The following is a 22,631-nucleotide window of genomic DNA, read 5'->3' on the forward strand; positions in this document are numbered from 1 at the left end:
CACCAACACAGAATAAATATTTACAGAACACTTCCCCTCCTCTCATTACAAACAATTCTGCTATCTCCAGTCAGTAATGGACAAGTGCCATGTTCAATTATATCAAAAACAAAAGGCATTCTAAAAAAAGCTGCTCATGTTTCCAGCCTTGTCACTTACAGGCTTTGTTCCCACTGGCTTCAGTTTTGTACTTTGTATTTTCCAGCTTCTGCTGGTTCTTTCCCTCCTCTGGTGATTAAATATCGCACAGCTATTGCCCTTATTCTCCCTCTCTTCCAAGGTTAGCTTTTAATGTGCTTTCATTTGCATTTATACTTGCAAGCCACTGAAAAATGCCCAGGTTTTATCCAAATTTTGGTCTAAGTTGTCTCATTGTGCAAGTCAGAGCATTCCCTCCGTGGCAGCAGAAGTCCCTGGAATGCTCCTGGCTGCTGGCTGGTGCTTCAAACACCTCTCTGGCCCACAGTTCCTAGAGAGCTTCCTGCTAATGCTGGCCATTAAATCCTGTGTCACATCCATCCAAACCAAGCTGCTGGGAGCAGTTTCCATCCTTCATCACCCCTGCCCCCTGCCCAAAGCCCATTTTCCAGTTCAGGGCACATCCACCATTTCTTCTGTCAGTGGAGCACCAGGGGATGTCTGAGTAACCCCCAGCTGGAGAGATGAGCTCTCCTGGCACAGCCTGCTCACCCACTGGGTCATGGCAGAGTCTCCCTGTCACTAAAACCACACCAGACACAGCCAACACCTTCCAGGATTTGCTTCTCCTCTCTTTAAGAAAGGAAGCCCCAGGAAGTGATGCAATACGATCTGGGCATCGAGTGTGGCAGGGTACCACAAACCAGATAAGCCACAGCCTGGGGAAGAACTCATCCTTTTTACTGTGCAGAATGAACAGAAAAACAGAATGAACATCCCTTCTCGAGGCAAAGGCAAAGACTGACTCAGTGCTAACTCACTTGAACAGAAAACAACGCCAGCTTCTGAGCTGAGGGTTCCTGACCCTTCTGCCAGGGTCCCCATGCAATGACAAGGTGGGAGTAGCACTGATCTGAGCTCACACTCTCCTCTGAACCCGAGCAGAGCTTTGGCTTCATAACTAAACCAGCAAAATCCTCCATGGATCCTCATACAAGTAATTTGGGTGAGGAAAACATTCCAGGTGAAAGGCTTAAACCTTCCTGGTGAGCAGACCACAGGGAGGAAGAAGACTTGGTTTGTCAGTCTCCAGGCTGTGCCAATGGAATCCATAAAGAGGAGCTCCAGGATGGGCCATCTCCTCACAGTTATCTGCAGACACTGCAGATCTTCAGGAATTGGTTTGGAGCTCTATTATGTTATGTTAGTAACAGCAGCCAGAGTTTCTGGCAACAAGGTGACTGTGACCTTCTGAGAAGCAAGCTATCAGTGTGTCTGGAAAACCTGTCCACCTTCTTGGAGGCACGTGGTTTGTCCTGATGGCTTCTCAGCTGTGCTGCCCAACAGACAGTGAGGGTTGGCCTTTGCCACCTCCACTCCTCCTCATTTAAGAGAAGGCAACTGATGAAGTAAATGATCAAACAATAGTGGGAATAAATGTTCACCCTGCAGGGGCAGGTATTTTTCACAGCCACCAGAAAGCTCAGTAGCTTTGTGCAAGTACATCAGGTACATTTCCAAGCCTGACTTATGCAGAATGTCACCTTTCAGTGACAGGACTGCTACATGAAAAAGCTGTACCACATTCACCATTTACAATAAATGCAGAGCTAAGAAAGAAAAACTAGAGAGCGATTGCTGCAGTTTATTTTGGAGGTGACATCAAGGTGACAAAGAGAGCATTGGTTTCAATGAATTTTATTTCATTCTGTATTATACAAGTGGGATCTGAATCCCAAACTTCCCACCATCAATGCCATGGAGAAGCACCATTACACAAGAGGAAGGCAGAATTTTGAGGCTGGAAGACAGACTGGACCAAGCTGTTTCTCCTCACTGGTCAGAAATTCTTCCTCCTTCACACAGAGTGCTTCCCAGACCAGCAGGTTTACCCCAGGAATAAGAGAGACAAAGCTAGCTCTAAACATCCCTCTGCCTCCTCCTCTCCCCAACAAAAGAGGCTGCCCAATGCCAGCAGTGGAATGGTTAAAGACAGGGAGCACATCAGGTTTTCAGTCTCTCAACCAGCCCACTAGATTAAGAAGTAGCCTGGTTACTCCCTCTCTCCTGAAAAAGATCCAGGAAAATGAATGACCTAAAATGCTGAAGACTTACCTCCTTTCCTTCCCCCATCCCATAGCCTTGTTCTCTAAGCAGAGAACAGGCAATGAACTCTGAGGAGGCTGAAGGAAAGCCAAGGAAAATCAGGGGCTACCTGAATCCCTGGGAATCTGGTGGCTACCCTGGTGCCCTCATTCATTCCCTTTGAGGTTCAGAGACCTGTTTGGAATAGTACACAGAGAGGGCCTCCCTTAAGGACTCAGAAGCAACCAGGGATACAGAACACACAGGAAGCACCATGAGGGTACACACCATTCCAGGGATGGCCCAAACCACAAACAGGGCAAGACTTCCCTTCAGCCAAGGCCCCAAGGGCTGGGGGAACTGGGACGAGGCCCTGGCAGGGGGAAGAGAGCTCCTGCAGCAGTACTGAGGTCTCCTGTGAATTTACTTCTTCTTCCTCTCCTGGGAACAGCGAGGGCAGAACCTGTTAGAAAAGGAAGAACAAAGCCAACATTTAGGACATGACATGAGCCTTAAGTGCATGGTCCCAAAAGACCTTTTCCAAGGTCCCTGACAAAGCCTTAATTCAAATTTTCCTTTTAATGATATCTTCTAAGTGTGTATATATAGTACTTTTTCCCCTGCCACCAAGGACCTCCCCATTCCAAAGGTCAAATGGGCCCCCCAGGTTGCTTCACTCACCATTTTCCTCTTGGTTTTGTTGTCAGACCCACACAGGCAAAATGAAACCATTCAATGGAACACTGTTGGGATGAAGAGCAGCCAGTTAAAGAGCAGTTTCCTTTTGAAATTGTTGCTTTTGGGCTACCAGAGTTTCCCAGCATTTAATCACAACCTCCAAAATCCCTGGCAGTGATCAAGGATTGAATGTTCACACCCAACCTACACACTGTTAGCAAGGAGAACTCCTCTTCTCCCTTGCTAAGTTTAGGGACAAGAAAACATTTTAAGGAAAACCCTGCAGAGAGAGGCACTTCAGAGGTCCTTGCCAGCCACACCTCTGCCCATCCCAACTCCTGAGGAAAGCCCTCTCCTGGTCACTGCTTGCTGTGCCTGGGACCACCCAAGCAGGACAAGCCTTTCCATGCAGGACTCATCTCCACTCCATTCCCCCCACTTCCACCATGTGCAGGCTCTTACATCTGGGTTGTCACAGCCAATCATCTCCCCATAGGAGACCTGGTGGCAGAGGCAGTAGGTGGGCTCATTGGGGTCCACAGGCATATCCAGTACATCCGAGGGGTGCACATTCCCAAAGGTGACAGAAGGCATCCCATACTCTGTGCTACTGCAGGACAGGAATAAAGTAAGTCAGCAAAGTACCTGGCTTTGAGCACCTCTGTGTGTCCCAAGACAGTGCCCTTGCTGGCCAGAGACAGACACTTCTCTTAGGTAAGTATCCACACCCAAGGGGATCTGCTTTCCCCTCCAACCCACACCCCCCTGAGAACAGGGGAATAAAGAAGTTTCCTTCCTCTTGCCTCTCAAGAAGGGACAGAGGACACACAGTTCCAGTCTGGGGACACCAGGAAAGCCTGGCTAGGCCTCCCTTGGTCTGATTTCCAGTGCTGCTTCTCATTCCCTTGAGTCCCTTCAACACTTACGTGCGGACCAGCTTCAGTTTCTTTTGGGCAGTTTTTGGTGCTTCCTCATCAGAGTTTTTCCCTTTGGAGCGAGCACGGGCAGCTTTTTTCTCTTTCTGGGCTCGGCCCTCTGGTAAGAAGAGAAAAAGGTGTTGCATCTGTCACCCCACCAAAACAGACACCTGACAGTGACATCCCTGCAGCACTAAAACACACTCCTGGCTTTGGAATGCACACTGGCTTTGGGCTGTGCACCCCATCCCAATTTATCTATCAGCCTTGAATGAACTCACACAAGAAGAGCCCAGTCACCATCTCTTTACCTGTCCTTCAGCCTCCAGCGCAACAGCCTTTGATCTGCACCACTGCAGTGCCTGCCTTCATCCCCAGCACTTCCACAGTCACCTGGCTGCCTCCTGAATCAATGTGCAGCCCAGTGTGGTACTCACTCTTCTTGCCCTTGCTGGAAGAACTGTCATAGTCACTTGACTCTATCTGCTTCTCCTTCAGGTCCGCTTCAAAGCGGGCGAGGTCTGTGTCCAGCCGCCGGATGTGCTTGTCCACCTGCAAGGACACCAGGAGCAGGGGTTACCACAGGACAGGGCCCAGGGAGGCAGAGGGAGGACAAACAGGGGACAAAGGGGCAGGGGGCTGGCACTAAAGAGCCGAGGAGCAAGAGTGGGCATGGCCTAAGAATGAGAGCTCAGGGCCTGGCGAGATGGGCGGCTTTAGTTTGGGCATTCACAGGATAAGCACGAGGCACTTCCCTTCATACCATCTCATAGGTCTGCATTGCCAGCTGAACCTTGTCGTCCCCAAATTCCTTGCACTTCCCATAGGCCTCCTGGATCTGCTTGAGAAGCCCCAGTTTTTCCTCTGAAGACAAAGTCCGTGCATTGCTGATATACTCCGTGGCCAACTTATCGATCTCTGACTTGAGGTCTGAAAGAAGGGAGCCATTAAATACACAAACACCTCACACACCACAGTGCCCTCCATCAGGAGAGACTCAGTGACTGCAGCAGCTCCAGGCCTCCTCCCCTGCCTGGAGATCCCCATGACAAAGGCAAAGCAAAGAAAAGCTGCTCAAGCTACCTACTCCTTGTCTTGGCAACAAAACCGTCCCTGATCCTCACCTTCCGTCCTCTGATCCAGATCCCGCATGAGCTGGAAGTTTCTCTGTAATTCAAAGGGCAGGTTCTCAATACCTGCAGAGAAAGGAGAATACATGGAGAAATCAGATCCTTGTTCCTTGCCAAGGCAGGAACAAAGCTAACCAATAACACACACACATATCCCTGGTGCACATCAGCTTCCATTGTTGCTGGCCCCAAAGGAGACAGACTATGAAAGTGGGATACATTTAATGCAGAAGCCTCCTTCTAGAATACATATTAGCAGAAAACTGCTGCCATGCAGAGAGTGCCACACTAAGAAAGCAGAAACCCAAAATCTGTAATGAGTGTCAGTCTTTATAACACAACATCTCCATCCGAAAACTCCACTCAGTAATGAAAAAAACACCACAACAGCTGGTAAATAAAGCCATTTAGTTATTTCTCACAAGGATGTAAAAATTAAGTTGATCAAATGCTAATTCACTGAAAAGTGAGTCTGTTTAATGCATTCATTTAACATACAGGGGACAGCAGACACTTTGGGCAGAGCAAAGATTAAGTCTGAGATGGGATGGGGAACAGTCTTAACCCCTCGTGACTTGTAACCTGTGGTGCCTTCTGCACTGTCATCTCAGAGTGGTGTGTCCAACACCTGGAAGGATGCCACACATTGTGAATAATAAACGCTTGTAGGGCTCTGACTGAGCAATGTGAAGTTGATAGTCAATTAATTTTCAATGCAGTGTGCTACTCACCCCCCAGGCATCACCAGATGCTCAACTGGCAAAGCTGGTAAAAACAATTCTCATTTTTCCATGCCTGTCTAGTCAAAATGAGATCTAGTGTCACTGCACTAAACTGAAGTCTAAGCCTGATTATTGTCACCTTTATACCTAATGAAAATAATAAATCTCTCCTGAAGGTTAAAAAAAGAAGGTGCTGGGGAAAGCTCTTCACAAACACAACAGAAGCAGGTCTGAGCTTCCTCAACTCACTCTGCAGCTCACATGGAGTGCAGCTGGAAGTGTTGCCATCACCAAAGCTGTCCAACACATCAGTCCAGGCATCAATCTCCATTTTCTCTGCACATATTTCTACAGCAATTAATGCCTTTCCATCCCTGAAGAGCAATCAGTTGACAGGGAAGGTTCTGTATGCAAGAGGAAGGTTTTAACAGGTTTTAACAAGTGCTACATAACAGGATGTGAAATTAATTCCTATAAGAGGTAAAACTAACTGTGGGCCTTGCTGAGCACAAATGTTGTTCCTTTTACTTAGACTTCTGCCCATGCAGCATAATGAGAAGTTACATGCACAACACTTAGGAGCAATCAAGCTGCTGATTTAACAGATTTCTGTTGCCATTTCTGATTTAGTTACCTGAGAAATGCTCAGGTAGTAGGTGTCCTTGAGTACCCAGATCCATAATCCACAGCACATACACATCACTCCTCTGCATTCAAGGACAGTTAGCAGTGCAAATTCAAATTCTGAAAAATTACTAAGCAGCAAAATGAAGTCTGTAGGTACATCCTGAATTTGATACTTCCAGGTTTGTTCAGCATGACAGACTTCACACAAGGTTTAAGCAGCTGACTACCGGATTACATCCCTACGGTTCCAAAAAGCATTTCAGAACACGATGGGGACACAATGCTGAAAATTATTATTGCTTATAGAGGGAGCTTGTGGCAGGGATGAAATTCAGCTTGGGAATCTAGAGACCATGCCTTTTTCCCTCCTGCAATCCCCAGCCTCATCAACTCTAAACCTTTCAATTTATACAGCAAATGAAACATGGGTCATACTGCAGCACGCTGCTTTCATTCCTCTCCAAAGCACCCGCTGCAGAAGACAAGACAGGTATCCTCCAGAGGAAAACAGAAGCTCTTCCTGCACTGCACACAATATGTCAAATTTATATTGAGTTTATTAATCCTGGAAGATCACAGCTTCTAAATTCTGGACTTTGTGGTTTTTAGAAAAGATTAATGTAATTTCTTTTTCTCTTCTGAAAAGGACAGATGGTAAAAGCACAAATTCCACCAGGTACTGTCAGCTTTCCCTCAGCAGGGATAGAAACCTTTAGATAGAGCAAGCTCCTGAGCCAGCACAAAAACCAGTAGGATGCTGCTGTGCGGGCAGAACAACCCCACATGAGGTTAGGGTCACACTTCACAGTGACATTCTTGCACCAGGAGAAACCCAAGCAGGAGTTCCATTCTGCTACACAACCTGAAAGGAACTGTGCTCTAGTTTTTACAGCCGTCACTGCAAAAATCTGCCACCACCACTGATGCCAGCACATGCCCTCATCTGGACAACATCTGTTTGTCTTTTGCCTCTACTTGTCTGTTCAGCCTGTGCACCCACCCTTGAGAGCCCCTCTCTCCCCAGAGCTTGCTCCCCTCAGCCAGGCCAGTGGCTCCTTTCCTGCCTCCAGGTGTGCAGAGCCCCTGCTCCTGGGGGCCTTGGCACTGTGGGGAGGGCTGTCACCTGGCCCTGGCAGTGTGGGGAGGGCTGTCACTGGGCCCTGGCAGTGTGGGGAGGGCTGTCACCTGGCTCTGGCAGTGTGGGGAGGGCTGTCACCTGGCCCTGGCAGTGTGGGGAGGGCTGTCACTGGGCCCTGGCAGTGTGGGGAGGGCTGTCACCTGGCCCTGGCAGTGTGGGGAGGGCTGTCACCGGGCCCTGGCAGTGTGGGGAGGGCTGTCACCGGGCCCTGGCACTGTGGGGAGGGCTGTCACCGGGCCCTGGCACTGTGGGGAGGGCTGTCACCCGGCTCTGGCAGTGTGGGGAGGGCTGTCACCCAGTTCTGGCAGTGTGGGGAGGGCTGTCCCTGGCTCTGGCTCTGGTTGAGCAAATGCTCAGCTCAGGCACCATGAGTGGATCATTTATGCACATCTGAGCCACTAGCTTCCAGAGGCTCATTAGCTGGGCAGGCTTCCACTGGGGCTGACGAGACAAACCCCTGCCAGTTGAATCCCTTCCCTGCTAAAACCAGCAAAATGATTTCCTAAAACCACAGCAAAACATTGCACTCTGCAAATCTATTCTTGGACAAATGTTCTGCCACTGCTTTGTCAATAAATGGAGAAAATGAAACAAGTGACAGTACAGTGACTTTATAATCAGAACTGCTACAAAGACACTCTATCTGTTCAACTGAACGTGGAGGGAAGCTGAGCAGACCATTACAAATTATGATCCAGAGAGAGTCTGGCAATAACAAAAAGCATAACAAGATAAAGCTGCAGATAAGCAAGTTATAACTGAGCAACAAACTATTTGTACGGTACATAACTTAATCTAGCTGTGGGGATGTTTTCTACTATCTGCAGCTTAACTCCAAAGCTCTTGCATAGCCTTAAACAGAAGTGATTCTCTGCATCACAGAATTTATCACAGGGGACAGAACACTTGCTGAAATTGCTTGACCTGTGCTGTGCTGGCTACCAGACATTATCACTCTCTAAGTGCCTTTAAAAAAAAATAAATTAGATTTGAGTCTCCATTTCCTCATTCCTACCACCACACTTTCCCTCGCTATTCCTAAAAATTATTCATGCTATTTATGTAATTTCGTTTCCTCCTGCTTTTCTCCTTTTTTCCTCTCAATTAATTTTGCTTTCATCTTAGTAAGATTCACCTAAAATCATCATGACTACATACTATCTATTATAAAATACCCACATAATTCTCAGATTATGAAACTGATAATTGTAAAGAAAGAACACCCTAGAGACATCTTTGATCACTAGAGAAGAGTGATGATATGCAACAACAGACAGAAAACTAAGGAAAAGTGAGGCCCTCTTTCCACAGCAATGGCACAGCAGGAGGAGAGGAGCAGGAAGATGGTGAAAATGTACAGGGAATAAAGTGCTAGCAAGGCCAGCAGCTTGGGCCGGCAGCAATGCAACTGTGCCACAGAATCACAGAATGGGTAAGCCTGGAAGGACCACAGTGATCATCTGGCCCCACCTCCCTGCTCAAGCAGGGTCACCCAGAGCACAGGGCACAGGATTGCCTGCAGACAGTCCTGGAGTATGTCCAGTGAGGGAGACACCACAGCCTTAGTGGGGGAAATCTCTCCTTGGTCACCCACACAGTAAAGAAATTCTTCCTCATGTTCAGCTGGAGCTCCCTGTGCATCAGTTCCTGCCCACTGCCCCGTGTCCCAGTGCCTGGCACCACGGAGAAGAGCCCGGATCCACCCTCGACACCTCCCTGCAGATGTTTACAGACACTGAAGAGCCCCCTCTCAGACATTCTCCTAAAGGCCAAACAGGCCCAGCTCCCTCAGCCCTCCCACACAAGAGAGATGCTCCAGTCTCCAATCATCCTCATTCCCTCTGCTGCACAGGCGCAGGAGCCCCTTGTCTCTCTGTAATGAGGAGCCCAGGAGTGGACACTGCACTCAGAGGAGCCTCTCCAGGGCTGAGTGCCTGGGCAGGATTCCTGCCTCGACCTGCTGGCAAGGCTTCTCCCAATGGGCTCACTGCACAGATCCATACAGAAGCCTGCTGCAGCCCTACTGATTCCTCTCATGGTCTGATCATCCTGAAAATCACTGGTGCAGCCCCTCCTGCTGAATGCATCTTTTTCATCCCTTCCTTTTCTTGCCTTGTTTCCATTTCTGATCACAAGCTGAAGTCTCTCTACCTTCCTTCATCTTTTCTCTCCTCACATGTTATCCCTTCACTAAGCCCATTCTTCTTTCATCTCTTTTACTCTCCTCCTTCCTTGTCATTCTTTCCCCTGTTCATTCTTCCACAGGCATCCATAACCATGCTCTCTTCTCCCATTTGAACCACGCACTCTCTCTCCAAAAGTCAGAATCCAACACCACTTTTTCCCCTCTTCAATAATGATCATTTTATTTACTTCTTTTTAAAAACAAACGTGGGCTGTCAGGTGCAGGCTGATATTTAAACTTCAGCTCCTCAACTCAGATGTTAACTGTGACACACAAATGCAGAGAGCAAGCCTACACAGCCTGATAACTTCAACTGTGCTTCAGTCCTCTGCAGCACGCCTGTGCTGTGCCAAACAATGGATCTGCGCTGCCCAAAGTCCCCAAAACAGACCAATAGCACTGAGGACCATCCAAACACACAGTACCTTTCCCAAGACATCTATTCACCCACCATGTTTAGATGCATGTTTAAATTTTATTAAAAAATGGGAAAAGACATTTTGAAACATAACCACAGTTGCTTTATTGAACAGCTTAGATTTCAGCAAACACTTCAGACACTACATTGCTGAAGGCAATTTAAAAAACTCCTGCTTGTGTCAGGGACTGCCACACAGAGAGGGTAAGTTCTTTGCCCCCAGGACTGCAAACTGGCTGGGATCTTGTTGGGGAAGCACACTGGACTTTTTGGTACTCCATGATTCTCATAATTTTGCAGCACTTGAAGTACACTGCAGGACAAGTGGCTTGCAGCAATCTTCAGGAGCTTCCTTGCTCCCTCATTAGGGGGCAGGGTGTCTTTTGTATCTCTCCTTTCAGAGTGTGTCACCCTTTTAAACTATTGCTGCTACTCTCTCCTGTGCTCTCAAGTAATCAATCACCTTCCTACACAGGTATTTACTGGAACTTTTACACAAGCACCTTTATTGAAATTGGTCCTTGAGTACAATTTCCCTCTGTTCAGAGATGGCCCAGCCCTGCTGCAATAAAAAATCCTAACCTTTACCATTATCCTCACAACACCCTGGTAAGGGATAAGCCCACCTACAGTTTTACAGAGAGGGAGCTTAGGTGCACGTCAGACTGATTTGCCACCCAGGAATTCTGTGGCCACAGCACATATCCCAAGTTTTGGGCAATGCACTGCACACCAGCCCACCCCAGCACATCTGCCTCAGACACTGCCCAGAGAAATGGGCACCACTCAGCAGTGACAGTCAGGCACAGAAACCCAACACTCCCCCAAAGTGTGGGGCTGTTTCTTAGGAAGGGAGGGCTCTTTTTGTTGTCTTGTTACAGCAGCTCAATGCTACAGCATCCACAGACAAGACAGCAGGGAATGTTGTTAAGTGTCGGAAAAGGGATCTTTCTTATCAAAGATCAACCTTGAATTTGAAAAGCTTGGAGGGCTTGAAAGACTGACACAATGAATGAGCCTGGCAACACTCCTGGCATTTCCAGCCAGCCACAGCCCTCCAAAGGCAGGGACAACCACCAAAGAGCCCACAGGGCTGTTTGCCAAGACAATGACATCACATTTGCAGTTGGGTAAGTGAAGAACTACAGAGAAAACACAGTAGGCTTTGCCATGTAAAGCTATCTTGTATCAGCTCCAATAAAAATATCAGCCAACAACAAAACCAATTCTAGATGAATTGGTCATTAAATGTATCGGCTCAGCGTGGGCTGTGCCAGTAGCTTTCACACAGAAACAAATGATGCCTATGAATCACCAAATTCTCTCCCCTGCATGAAATCTTTTGTAATTTTCCATAGATCGTATGTGGTGCATCACAGGTGTAACCAATCCAAAGTCTCTGAAAGGTGAAAGGCATCTTTGACTGCACTAGAACAGTGACAAGCAGAGAAATGATTTATTTAGAGACTTACATTTCTGAAGATTGATGTGAGGAGCTGTAGAGGCAGGGCCAGGGGTATGGCTGCATGCTGCACTGGGGAGGGGACAGGAGTAAGGAAGGCAGGGAATGCAAGAGATCAAAGAACTGCTGGGAAACTGGAACACAGCCAGGTCTGGGAAGGAAACAAGGGCTTGCCTACAGCAATCTCCAACATCACACCCAAGCCTTCTGAGAGCCTCAAGATGACAATACTCATCACACCCTCATTTGATGAATGTGTACAGAAGAAAATCCAGACAGATGGGGCCGTTCCAAAAGAAAAATCCTATTTTACTAGGTTAGCTAATGTTATCAAGGAACATTGATAGGACATTGCCATGCCAGCTGTAGGAGGAAGAAGACTTCCATGTGCTGCTTCCATTGCTCTGTGCTGATGCTGGCTGAAGTTTTCCAGCAGTGACAGCCCCTGAGTGGGTGCAGCTCTGTGTGCCTACTGACAAGTGCAAACAGAGGAGCAAAGGAAGCTCAGTGCCTCCCTAACCAGTGGGAAATGGGGGAAAGCCCAAGGTACACTGACTGCATTGCACCATGTCACCTTCCCAGCTGAGGTCTCCTTATCTCATCTCAGCATCTCCATCACCTCCACAGCAGTACTTCTAACCTCCTTCCAGGGCCAACACTGAGCCAAACACAGGAACTCAAACTCAAGCAAGCACAAATTATTCTCACAAATCTTTATGCACATTCCACCTTTTAATCACAAAACACTGTTCTCTTCCTTCTTCTTCCATTCCTTTCTACACCTCTAACTCCTTTGCACCCATAGGTTTTCCCTTACTAAAGCTGCACTGTGTTAGTGCTTGAGGGAAAGCACTTTTTAATCTTGCTTTCTCCCCTCTCCTTCTGGATTTTTAGAAACCAGAAGGAGAACAATATTTGAAGACATGGAAATCTTTTAATGTTTAAATTCAGCCACTGGAGAGAAACACTCAGGAAGAAAAGTGGAACAAGACACATTCCTCCTCTCCCATTCCCTGAATCCTTTGGCTCAGTAAGTAGGATGAAGGAGTGAAGGTGGTCAGAGTAGACAAGACATGGAGTTCCTCTGTCAGGATGCTCAGCACAGAAGGAATGTGTGCATTTTTCTGCTGCAAAAGCATCTGCCAAGAGCATAACACATTTCAGACAGATTTGCTTTGTAATTAACAGCTTAAAGCCAAGGAAAGGGCATGCCTAATCCTAGGCCTAAACCCAGTATCAAATTACAGCAAGACTTGAAAGCTGCTGAAATACCTGACCTAAGAAGCTTCTAGACACTTTTTACTACTAAGAGAACTCCTCTTAGCTTGGCTATTTCACAAAAAAAAAAAAAAAAAAAAAAAAAGGAAAAGAACTTCAGATGTCTAAAGTAGAGGGCTGAAAATATATGAACTGAAGCAACTGGGGCTGTGTGCCCAACTTTGTCAGACTGCTCATAGATTTTAGCATACAGTTTTTAATTACCTACTCACATGATGTTTCATGCAAGGTGTTTCTCATTCCCAGTGACTGAGCACTGATTCAAGTTTTACTTTATTCTCTTTGCTCAACACAGAATCACAAGCTCAGACCCAGAGCTCAATCTGAAAACTGACTTTGTAGCCAGCTTTTCAAGGTGTTCACTGCTGTGACAATGAAGAGTTTTCACAATGCTGCAGTGGAGTGGCCCACTGCCCTCACCAACAGCAGGAAGGCCACCAGATTTACTGGGGCCAAGAGATTAAAGCCAAAAGGCCAGCTAATTACAAACTCTCCTCTTGAAGGGTGCAAAAATGCTTCATTGCACAACTTTTCAGAATTATCTGTTCAAAGCACACTCCAGATGCAACTATGAGCATTCTGCATATCTGTTCCCCTGATTAAAAATTTCCACTCATAATCTGAGGGAAGCACAATCCAAGCAAGGGAAACCTGTACAAAGTGGGACTCACAACATAAAAAAACCCCACCAAACTCACTTTGGCAGAGTGATATTCACTTGCTTCAAACACGAGGCACCTTTTTCCTTCCTACAATTTTCACTTAATTCCTTACACACCTTCCTTTATTCAAAGATATGAAGAGGTCCTACAAATAACTGCCCTCTTTCATCACACATTCCTCATTCATTCCCTGAGCAGATCCAGATAGAAAACCACAGGAAAGAGAAGCTCTGTGGGAAGAAAAAAGACATTAAACTGAAAACTGTGTCTGCAAGAGCACTATGCTAGTAAAAGAATCCTGTTCCAAGACACAGATGTAAATTAAGAATTAGACACCTTTTATAAGAAATGACCAAAAGTTCTGGACTGTTTATTTCTATCAAATTTCAGGAATTTTTAGGATATTAGTGAACTGCTTTAAAACAGAACTGAATGTTTTTAAAACACTGAAATAATGTGGGGAAAAAAGGGGAGCAGCAAGTAAGAAACTGAATGCTGTCAATCAGTTAGCATCAAGAGGAAGACTCGTGTCTAAAACACTGGATGCATTTCCACAGAGTCAGGAGCTCAGGCAGAAGCCAGGAGAGGAGAGCAGGCTTAGAGCAGAGCAAAATGGGTAATCAGAAATGAATGCCATTACCTATCAGCAGCCTAACCTACTGAAGATGTGATGGGCGCTCTTTGATGCCAAGTGTCACAACACATTCATGCTTTCCTGAAAGAAATCCAGAATAGCACAGCAAGTGTCTTATGAGTGGCTAATAGCAGCAAGTAATGCTGCACCACACAAACCTGAAAAAGGCTGCAGAGATCTAAGGGTAAGCAATAAAGGCTAAACCATCACAGGAATTAATGTTTTGTTCTTCCTAAAATCTTTGTAAGCAGATGGTTTAAGGACTTTTAGATTGTGCACATCACTTTCATTATTTTTTAAGCAAGACACCTCAACCACAACAGTAACTCTCCTGTATTAATATCCACTTCACCAGGATGAGCATCTCTAATCCAATCTCAGGACCCAAACCTCAGCTGAGAGAGAGGACTTTGGCATTTCCTCTGCATGCCTGTACAGGAGAGAAAGAGGAGTTCCCAGGCTGGCTGATTTTAGCTGACTGTGATGACATGACCCCGAGGTGTTTGACTCTGGCAGGAGCACTCTCCAGGCACCAACCTTCCCTCTCTGCAGCTGTGCACCTGCAGCACCCCTGCCCACTCAGGGCTGCATCCTGCTCGTCTCTGCTCACCAAGTGCAGATCCCAGGCTTTTGCTCCTTTAGCTCTGCCCTGCAGCTCTTACCCAAACACACCCCTGCCCTCCCAGCAGGAAAACTCTGCATCCCCCTCCTGTGCACTTATTCCTTGTCCATCTGCTTCTTCTCCTCCTTCCCAGCTGAGGAGCCTCAGTCAGCTGCAGCCTTCTGCAACGCAGTGAGAACTGCACAAGAACACAAATCTGCCCCTCTCCAACCTGCCTCCTCATTCAACTCCTCTTCCTGGCTTTGGCCTCCTTCCTTGCACCTCAGAGATCCTTGCCTGTCCAACAGCAGCTTCTTTTCACCTTTCACTGAAATTTAGTATGGTTCTTGAACATTCTCAGAGACATTTCCTTTCCTAAAGACAAAAAGAGCACTGAAGATGCAAGGAATGAGACACCCTGTGTCCATATCAGCACCTCATCTTTTCTGTGCTGGAAGAAACCCGGTGTAGCAGGAAATCTGAAGAGCCAAACTCCATTATTTCCCATGCATATGCAAGCAGACAGTGAGAGATGTCACTGGCTGGGTGCAGTGAAGCAGAAGACACAGCACCACAACCAGCCAGCTTTAAAGACACCATCCCGTGAACATCCTCCCTTGTCTCCAGTGCCAACACCAGACCAGCAGGAAAACGTGAGAACGGCATTCCTCAAAGAACAGGTTATTCAATCTGAACTCATTAGCCCACTCATTGAGAAACAACTCCTCCGATGGATCTGCTCGGCTATTTTAAGCACGCGTGGGTAAAACATGCACTGAAAGTCTCATCCCCAAAGGGCAGAGTTTGGAGTTTTAAGCACCTTAAGGCAGGACGGTAAATTAGGAGGTACCATAGGAGGGCTCTGATAACGTTGCCAACTCCATTGGCATTTACAGAGCTCCTGTTCGGCCAGAAAAGCGGGGCTGCATTTGTAAACTGACAGCGTAGAAAACCACCATAACTACCGCCCCACGGATCCCAAAGTTATCTGTGCTCGATGTCTATCCCGGGAAACCACTGACGGCCAAGCTCCCGCTCCCGAGGGGCGCCTGGAGCTGGACCGGGCTCCTCTCTCACGGACCAAACCAGCCGCGGGGCCGCGCTGTCAGGGCTCCCGCAGCCGAGCCTTGCCCCACGGACGGGGCCTCTCCGCACGGCCCGGGCACCGGGCAGCGCCCGAGGGGCGGGGAGAGCCCGCGGGCGCCCTGGGCAGCGCTCGGCCCCCGCGAGGCCCCGCCCCTCGGCCCGTCCGTGCCCCCCGGGCCGGCTCAGCCGCGGCCTCGGCCCCGCCCCGGCGGCTCTTACTGTCCAGGTAGTGCTCCAGGTACATCCCCGCCGCCATCTTGCGCCCCACACACCGCCGCTTCCGGCGGCGAGCGGACGCGCGCGGGGCCCGGAAGCGGCGCTGCCCGGCTGCGAAGCCGCTTCCGCCCGCCTGCCCCGGCGCTTCCGCCCCGCTCCCGCCGCCATTTCGGGCTGCGCGGGGCTGCCCCGGGCGGTCCCCGCGGAGGGCGGCGGGGGTGACCGGGGCACCGCTCCTGCGGGAAAGGCTGAGGGAGCTGGGCCCCTTCAGCCCGAGGGGCTCAGACGACTGAGAGGGGAGCCCATCCATGTCTCTCAGTATCTGAAAGGTGCATGTGAGACTCCTCGGTGGTGCCAAGCACTAGGGCAGAAACTGATGCACAGCAAGTTCCACCTGAACGTGAGGAGGAACTTCTTCACCGTGCGGGTGACTGAGCACTGGGACAGGCTGCCCAGAGAGGTGGTGCAGTCTTCTTCAGCGGAGAACCCTCTGGAGGCAATCCTGTGCCATGTGCTGTGGGAGGAACGAGCCTGCTCGAGCAGGGAGGTTGGAGCAGTGACACCCTGGGGTCCCTTTCTGGGGTCCCTTCCAGCCCGGCCCATCCTGGGATCAGGCCGAGGAAGTGCTGCTGACTCGTTGCCGTGGTTTTCCATTCACCTCGGAATCCGCCAGTGCGGGGCAGCTGCTGCTGTGTCAGGAGTGGAGATGGATGGAGGGTCTCTGCTGTGCGGGACTGGTACAACCGAACACTTGTGACAGACTAACAAAGGCAATTAAACGAAACATGTGACCTCTGTCTTTTCATCATGCCAGAACCACTCTTGTGACCATACACAGGAGCCACTTGTAGAGCCCCCTCCCCAGCCGTCCTTTGCTACACGCACGGTGTGGTGCCGTGAATCACGTGTGATCATGGAGGAACTGAGACAAAATTATCTTACTTCTGTTGATCCTTAGGTTCCAAGATATGCAGGATGGTTTTTTCAAGAGGTCAGCGCTCATTTAGCGTCCTATACAGTTTAGGAGGCACTGGGCTTGGCTAATACTCCATTTCATCCACCTTTCTTCTGCCTACTCATCTACACCATCCTTCTTTTTTCTTGACGGTCTGTGCAATGACAGCCATTGCTCAGGACTGAATGCTCCCCGATTCTAGCTGCAAGAAGAAGTGACTGGATTTATTTTTCTCTCTTTTCCTCACAAAGATCTTCCAAGACACCATGCCTCTATCTATATGGATATACTAGGATTAAGTCTTCAAGCAGCCTGCACTGCAAGACTGAGGAGCTGTTACATAAAGGAACTGCAGCTGTTTGAACTATGAACCATCTTGGTGTTAAACTACTGGGTTAATTCAGAGCCTCTCTGTTCTGATGATGGAGTTTTCCATTCCTCTTCCTACAGTCATTTAAGTTATTTATGACATATTTTTAATTATTCAAAACACATTTCTTAGTCTTTTCAGTTCCCATGTGGAGCAGCTGGCTTCAGTTAGCTGAACATTATTGTTAAGTCTCTTTAAAGTACTTCAAAATTCTCCTATAAATTGCCTTATAGTCTTAATTAAGGGGAAGGATGTGGCTGTTACATTAAAAAAAAAAAAAATCTGCTCCCTATACCATGTCACAGTTCTAAACCAGAATCTCCCAAACACATCCTGCTTGGGGCTACCAAGTTGAATGAAGCTGATGTTAAAAATTACATATTCTTAGACATCACTAGTTTGTTTAGGAGACCACATGGGAACCCCATCCTACCCTCCAAGCCAAGGCTAGGAGGATGCCAGAAAGACAATTTCCCTCTAGACTTTTTGCCACTGCAGATACAAAAGACAGGGCAAAGAGGCACTTGCCTAAAATCTAAATGGCAAATCTCAGTAAAAGTGTACAAATGTGTCTCTAACTGCAGGAACTGCCACTGTGAATTTGCAAAATAAAGGGGAGAGGCAGTTTTGTGTGCCTGTGTGGTCTCACAGCAGTAAGAACTCTACCATTCCAGCAAAAACTAGTTCCTGAGCTCTGAGTGCTGGAAAGCTTGTTTTGCTTTTTTTTCAAAGTCAAAGAAAGGGTTTGCATCGCTCAGGGCTCCAGAGGCAGCCTCACCCACAGAGGAAGTGTCAGCAGGGCAGTTATTTGTCGAGAGGAGGAATATTTTTCAAACACTATACCCACTGCAGTTGGAGCACGGGCGCAGATGGCTGTGCAGGAAGGTGCTTTCCCAGCTGAAACAAGCTCTGGAGACCAGCACCATTGATGTCTAACCCTCACCCAGCCTCACACGCTAACCCCGTGGTTATGACACTCCCCCCTCAGCCCAGGCTGCTGCTACAGCTCCATCCTGCAGTTATTCCTGTAGGTAGCTCCTGGTCCCACACACGACCTGTGGGATGAGCGGTGCTGCCCAGGCCTCGGCACGTCCCACAGGGAAGCTGCACGGCCTATGCAAGCAGTCTGCAGGAGTGGTTCTCAACCTTTATTGATCTACAGATGCCTGTGTGTTTTCCCTTGGAAATGTAAACATCTGCATACCAAATTCAAGCCTCCAGATTTTAGTTACCTTATAGACTCCTTAAATGTTGTCCAAGGACTGTGAGGTGAAGGCCAGTGCTTGGGAGGGATCCTCATGCAGAACCCAGCAGGACAGCTGTAACTTCCAACCCGTGTTCAGTTACCTTTTTGCTGTTGAGGCACCTTCAGCTCTTCTCACTCTTTAATATTCTCAGTTCAGAGGCCCCTGAACTTTCAATTTCCTGTCTTCGGGAAGCACAAGAGGTACCCACACTTTGTACTCACAAAGGGCAAATGATTGATCTGCAGCACTTGGCCCCGAGGGGGTTAATTAGCTTTACAAATGAAAGAGGATGCCAAAGGCCACAAATTATAACTGTGTGTCCATGTTTCAGAAACATACCCTACTTCAGCAGCAAAACTAGGCGTAGACTCTAGTTCTTTGGTGTCACGATTTCTTTTCTTGCAGTTTTTTTTCCATTCATTACACAGACACTACATGAAATCGAAATGTTTGTTGGACCAAGTTACTACATCTCTCTAGTACTTTGGTGTTCTACTATACAGAAACAAGAAACCATGCACACAAATTTAATCTGTTGTACCTGAAAGGACGATTGAACAGGTACCTATCTTGTAGTTAAGGAAGTGTACAGAGCAATTTCATTCTATGTTCTGAAACTGCACTAGTAAACTTGGGCAGCTTTCAGGTACATTACCTGCAAAATATCAGAAGAAAATCCTAAACATGATATATATCCTTTAGTTGATATAAAGATGATAAAATAATCAATAAAAATATAGAAGACAGACAGAATCTCATAATTATATTCTATATTAGGAAGAAAGTTGGATGATGTAGACACATCCATGAGGTAATGAAATATTACCTATTGCCAATGAGATTTTGGAAGATGTTTAGTTCTACCCATTAAATAAAACATCTAGAAGTTGCATAGCTAGAAACTGACAATCAGTAATTTGAAAAGAATTATCTGGTAAGCAGATGGAAGCAATGGGCTTTTTTTTCCAAACAACTTTGAAGTTCTGAATGTGTTCCAGACCAGCCAATACTTTTGCTTTAAAAGTATTTGCAAAGCAAGTGGGCTCATCCAGGTTGCTGTAAGGCAGTTAACCTAACACTGATGTGGCAAAATCACAGTGGCATTGACTGACAGAGGCTGCACTCAGCTAAGGAAAGAAACACACTGCTGTTTGTTTTAATTTGAAGGAAAAGACCTAATTAGAAGAACTGGCTATCTTTGTATGGCAGTCTAAGCTTGGTGGCTGAAGATAGCCATCTAGGCCGAATGCAGCAAGACTTTAACTGAACACTACACAGCTGGGTCACTGAAAGGGAAAAGAAAGGCAACAGATAAGAACTACATGATGGAGCCAAGCCTTACTGTGAGACACCTCAGCCAGCTCAATTTGATTCAGCTGTTTGGAAAGATGAATACAGTGACTTGATCATGGTCTGTAATTCATTACACAAGAAGAAAGACTTCTTATAGCAGAAGACTTTAATGTACTCAACAAAGGCAAGCAAGACCCTATGGATTAAAATAAAAAAAAAGTAGTAATATAGAGTGGCAGTTTCAATGGCAGTGATAACTAACAAAAGAACTATAATAAGGGACATGGTTGATTAACCATAAGGCTTTAAATTATAAAAGTCTTAAATCTTTCTTGAAGATTTAACTGAATTATAGACCAGCAATACTATCATTAGTCACGGCTGAGATTCTGTTACTGTTTGTGGGTGACTTTTCTAAATGATTCCATCCTACATGATGTTTCCTTTTAAAGCAATGATAATTTGTAAAATCCAACTAAGAACAGAAAATCAGCTTGGAAAAAAACAAGAAAAAGTGCTATTGCCTTTCAGCAAAGATACAAGATGCAACCTAATACAGAACTCCAGTCATTGTCAAGTCTCAAGTCTTCTTGGGTACAAACATCCAGAAACGAAGGGACTGGCAGCACAATGAAAATGCAGGGTCAAACAATTCATGGAGCTGAAGAAGGACCATAGGATCTTGTTAAGAGAATATTCCACTCTTGTGAGTGGGAGGTAAATAATTGAACTGTTGTTGGCATGACTGCACAAAGCTGCAGACTGCAGAACCTCAGGCTTCATCTCAAGAGGGAAGAATTTTGCACAAGTTGATACATTTTGTGTCTCACAGGTAGCTACTGCACTTTCTAAACCATCTGGAGCACTTTGAATGTGTTAAACAACCATGGGAGTCCAAAGAGGAAGACCTAATCCAAACTCAAGTAAGTGACAGAGATAATGAGGGTAAGGTATCTTCAATTATTTCCAGATCAGCAACAGGACTGGGTAAACAGAGAAATTCTCATTGATAAGGGAAAAAAAAGGAGGCCCAGAATAAAGGGGCATTTCTGAAGCTCAGTGGGAAAGTCCCTTGGTAAGAAATAATTAGTTTCTTCCTGGGCAACAGTAAAAGCTACAGGCTCAGCAGCAAACCGCACAAACACGAACAGTAACACCTTTGAAATGACAGGTAACAGGAATTGTACAGCCCCAAATACAAATGGATGCCCATGCTAGGTATCAGATTCCAAGAAGGGAAAGGCTAGCAAACATCAGAAAACAACACCTCAAACCAGGGACCAGGAAAGGCAGTTTCAAGCACCTTTAACATATAAAATGAAAAATCATTGCAAAGAATTTTAACTTGTGAGCCACTCCCTGGGGAATTCAACCAATCAGCAAAGGTATTACTCTGACTTTTAAAGCCTTCCTAGCTTAATTCAAGACACTGCACCCAAACCATTTTTGAGACTTCAAGATGATGCATTCAAGAGTAAGAACACCTAGAGTGAAGCTGGCAGTTTTGTCCTGTCCATGTGGAACACAGACAGGCAGAGGAGAGCCACAAGTAGAAATAAGCCTGTGCTGGATCTGATAACTTCCAAGGGGAACAAAACTATCAACAGAGCTGTCCATGGGAAAAAAAGAAAGAAGGCAGAGGAATATGAATTAAACTCTCCTGTAAGAAGAAACATAACAGATGGAAAAGGTGTAGGCCAGACAGCAACTAACATAAATTAGAGACAATAAAAATAGAGAAAATTCTTAAGAAAAGCTTTGTGACTAGAAAAACTAGTGGTAAAAGGAAATGAATATTTTGCTCTTTCATTCCTTTCAATCACAAAATAAAGAAAGAAATCTTACTAATAGTACTGATCTATGCTAGATAAAAATGGTGAAAATGCTAGTGACATAGGACAGGAGAAACCAGTCAATAAATACTTCAAATTCCATCTAAAGAAAGGAATATAATGTAGCAGTCATATGAAAATAGCAACTGCAATCTAGTACCATAGTATCAAAGTAGGAGATGAGACGATACCTACAAGGGAGTATTATTTTGAAATCAACCAAGAAACAGGAGGCCTGAAAGAGTTTAGTAACTAGCTCTCTAGCCCAGGGATTCTGATCTTTAAATTAAACTTGGAATATTAAACAAATACCTTAAGACACTAATGACAGTACTCCCAAAAGGCAAATGAAAGGACTCAATGACTAAATTATGGAAAAACTGTAGAGATGAAGAATTAGGAAAAAAAAATAAAACCTATAACACAAAGATTTTACAAAATACAGATTTTGTAGTTAAAAAAAAAAAAAGAAAAAACCCAAACACCAATTTCATTCTTAGATGACATCATTATACATTTGGTTTAACAAAGGGGACTGCATAGGTGCGACATACTTAAATTTTTATAAGGCATTGACCTAGCACCATAAGTCAGAAAGATAAACTGTACATAATCAAATACTAAGAGGATTAAGAAATGCTCAGCCTGCAAGTCTCAAAAAAAAGCTAATGAGAAGTTGCACTCAATGTTTTTCAAGTTAGCAAGATGCAATATTGCATTTCAACCTGGATCTGAAAGTAAAAATAAGAATTGATACACTCTGGGGTTGACAGAGCAGTGAAAGCTGTGAGTACCCTGGCCCATCAGCCAGCCAGGCCCGTTCACACAGGCTGGACTTGGACACGGCCCCACGTGAAGCACCCAGGAAACAAGAACCCAGAGCATTCCTGTAGAGAAGGGAAAACACTATCCTGGAAAGCCAAGACTTTGGATGATCAGCCTTGACCAGACAAGCAG

General features: G+C 46.3%; 1 protein-coding gene across 2 annotated transcripts; it reads right to left on the minus strand.

The window, feature by feature from the left end:
- Positions 1-1,852: 1,852 nt before the first annotated feature.
- ING4 (inhibitor of growth family member 4) lies at positions 1,853-16,036 on the minus strand. Of its 2 annotated transcripts, none has more exons than XM_058825418.1 (8): positions 15,981-16,036; positions 4,943-5,014; positions 4,582-4,748; positions 4,256-4,370; positions 3,828-3,936; positions 3,364-3,511; positions 2,905-2,966; positions 1,853-2,686 (listed from the first exon to the last, which is right to left on the minus strand). In XM_058825418.1, the coding sequence occupies exons 1-8, from the start codon at positions 16,015-16,017 to the stop codon at positions 2,647-2,649; spliced, it is 750 nt and encodes a 249-aa protein (XP_058681401.1). In that variant the 5' UTR covers positions 16,018-16,036; the 3' UTR covers positions 1,853-2,646. The 2 variants fall into 2 exon arrangements, with proteins under 2 accessions (XP_058681401.1, XP_058681400.1); XM_058825417.1 differs by lacking the exon at positions 15,981-16,036 and adding an exon at positions 5,920-6,036.
- Positions 16,037-22,631: the final 6,595 nt, after the last annotated feature.

The sequence above is a fragment of the Ammospiza caudacuta genome, chromosome 2, assembly GCF_027887145.1.
Source record: "Ammospiza caudacuta isolate bAmmCau1 chromosome 2, bAmmCau1.pri, whole genome shotgun sequence".
NCBI lineage: Eukaryota > Metazoa > Chordata > Aves > Passeriformes > Passerellidae > Ammospiza > Ammospiza caudacuta.

What these genes read in the sequence shown, in the direction of transcription:
- ING4 (XM_058825417.1), bottom strand. Translation starts at nt 6,001, where the DNA reads ATGGAGATTGATGCCTGGACTGATGTGTTGGACAGCTTTGGTGATGGC. An exon ending in CACTCCATGTGAGCTGCAGA is followed by an intron (nt 5,015 to 5,919) that starts GTGAGTTGAGGA and finishes CTTTCTCTGCAG; the next exon opens with GTATTGAGAACCTGCCCTTT. An exon ending in TCTGGATCAGAGGACGGAAG is followed by an intron (nt 4,749 to 4,942) that starts GTGAGGATCAGG and finishes CCCTTCTTTCAG; the next exon opens with ACCTCAAGTCAGAGATCGAT.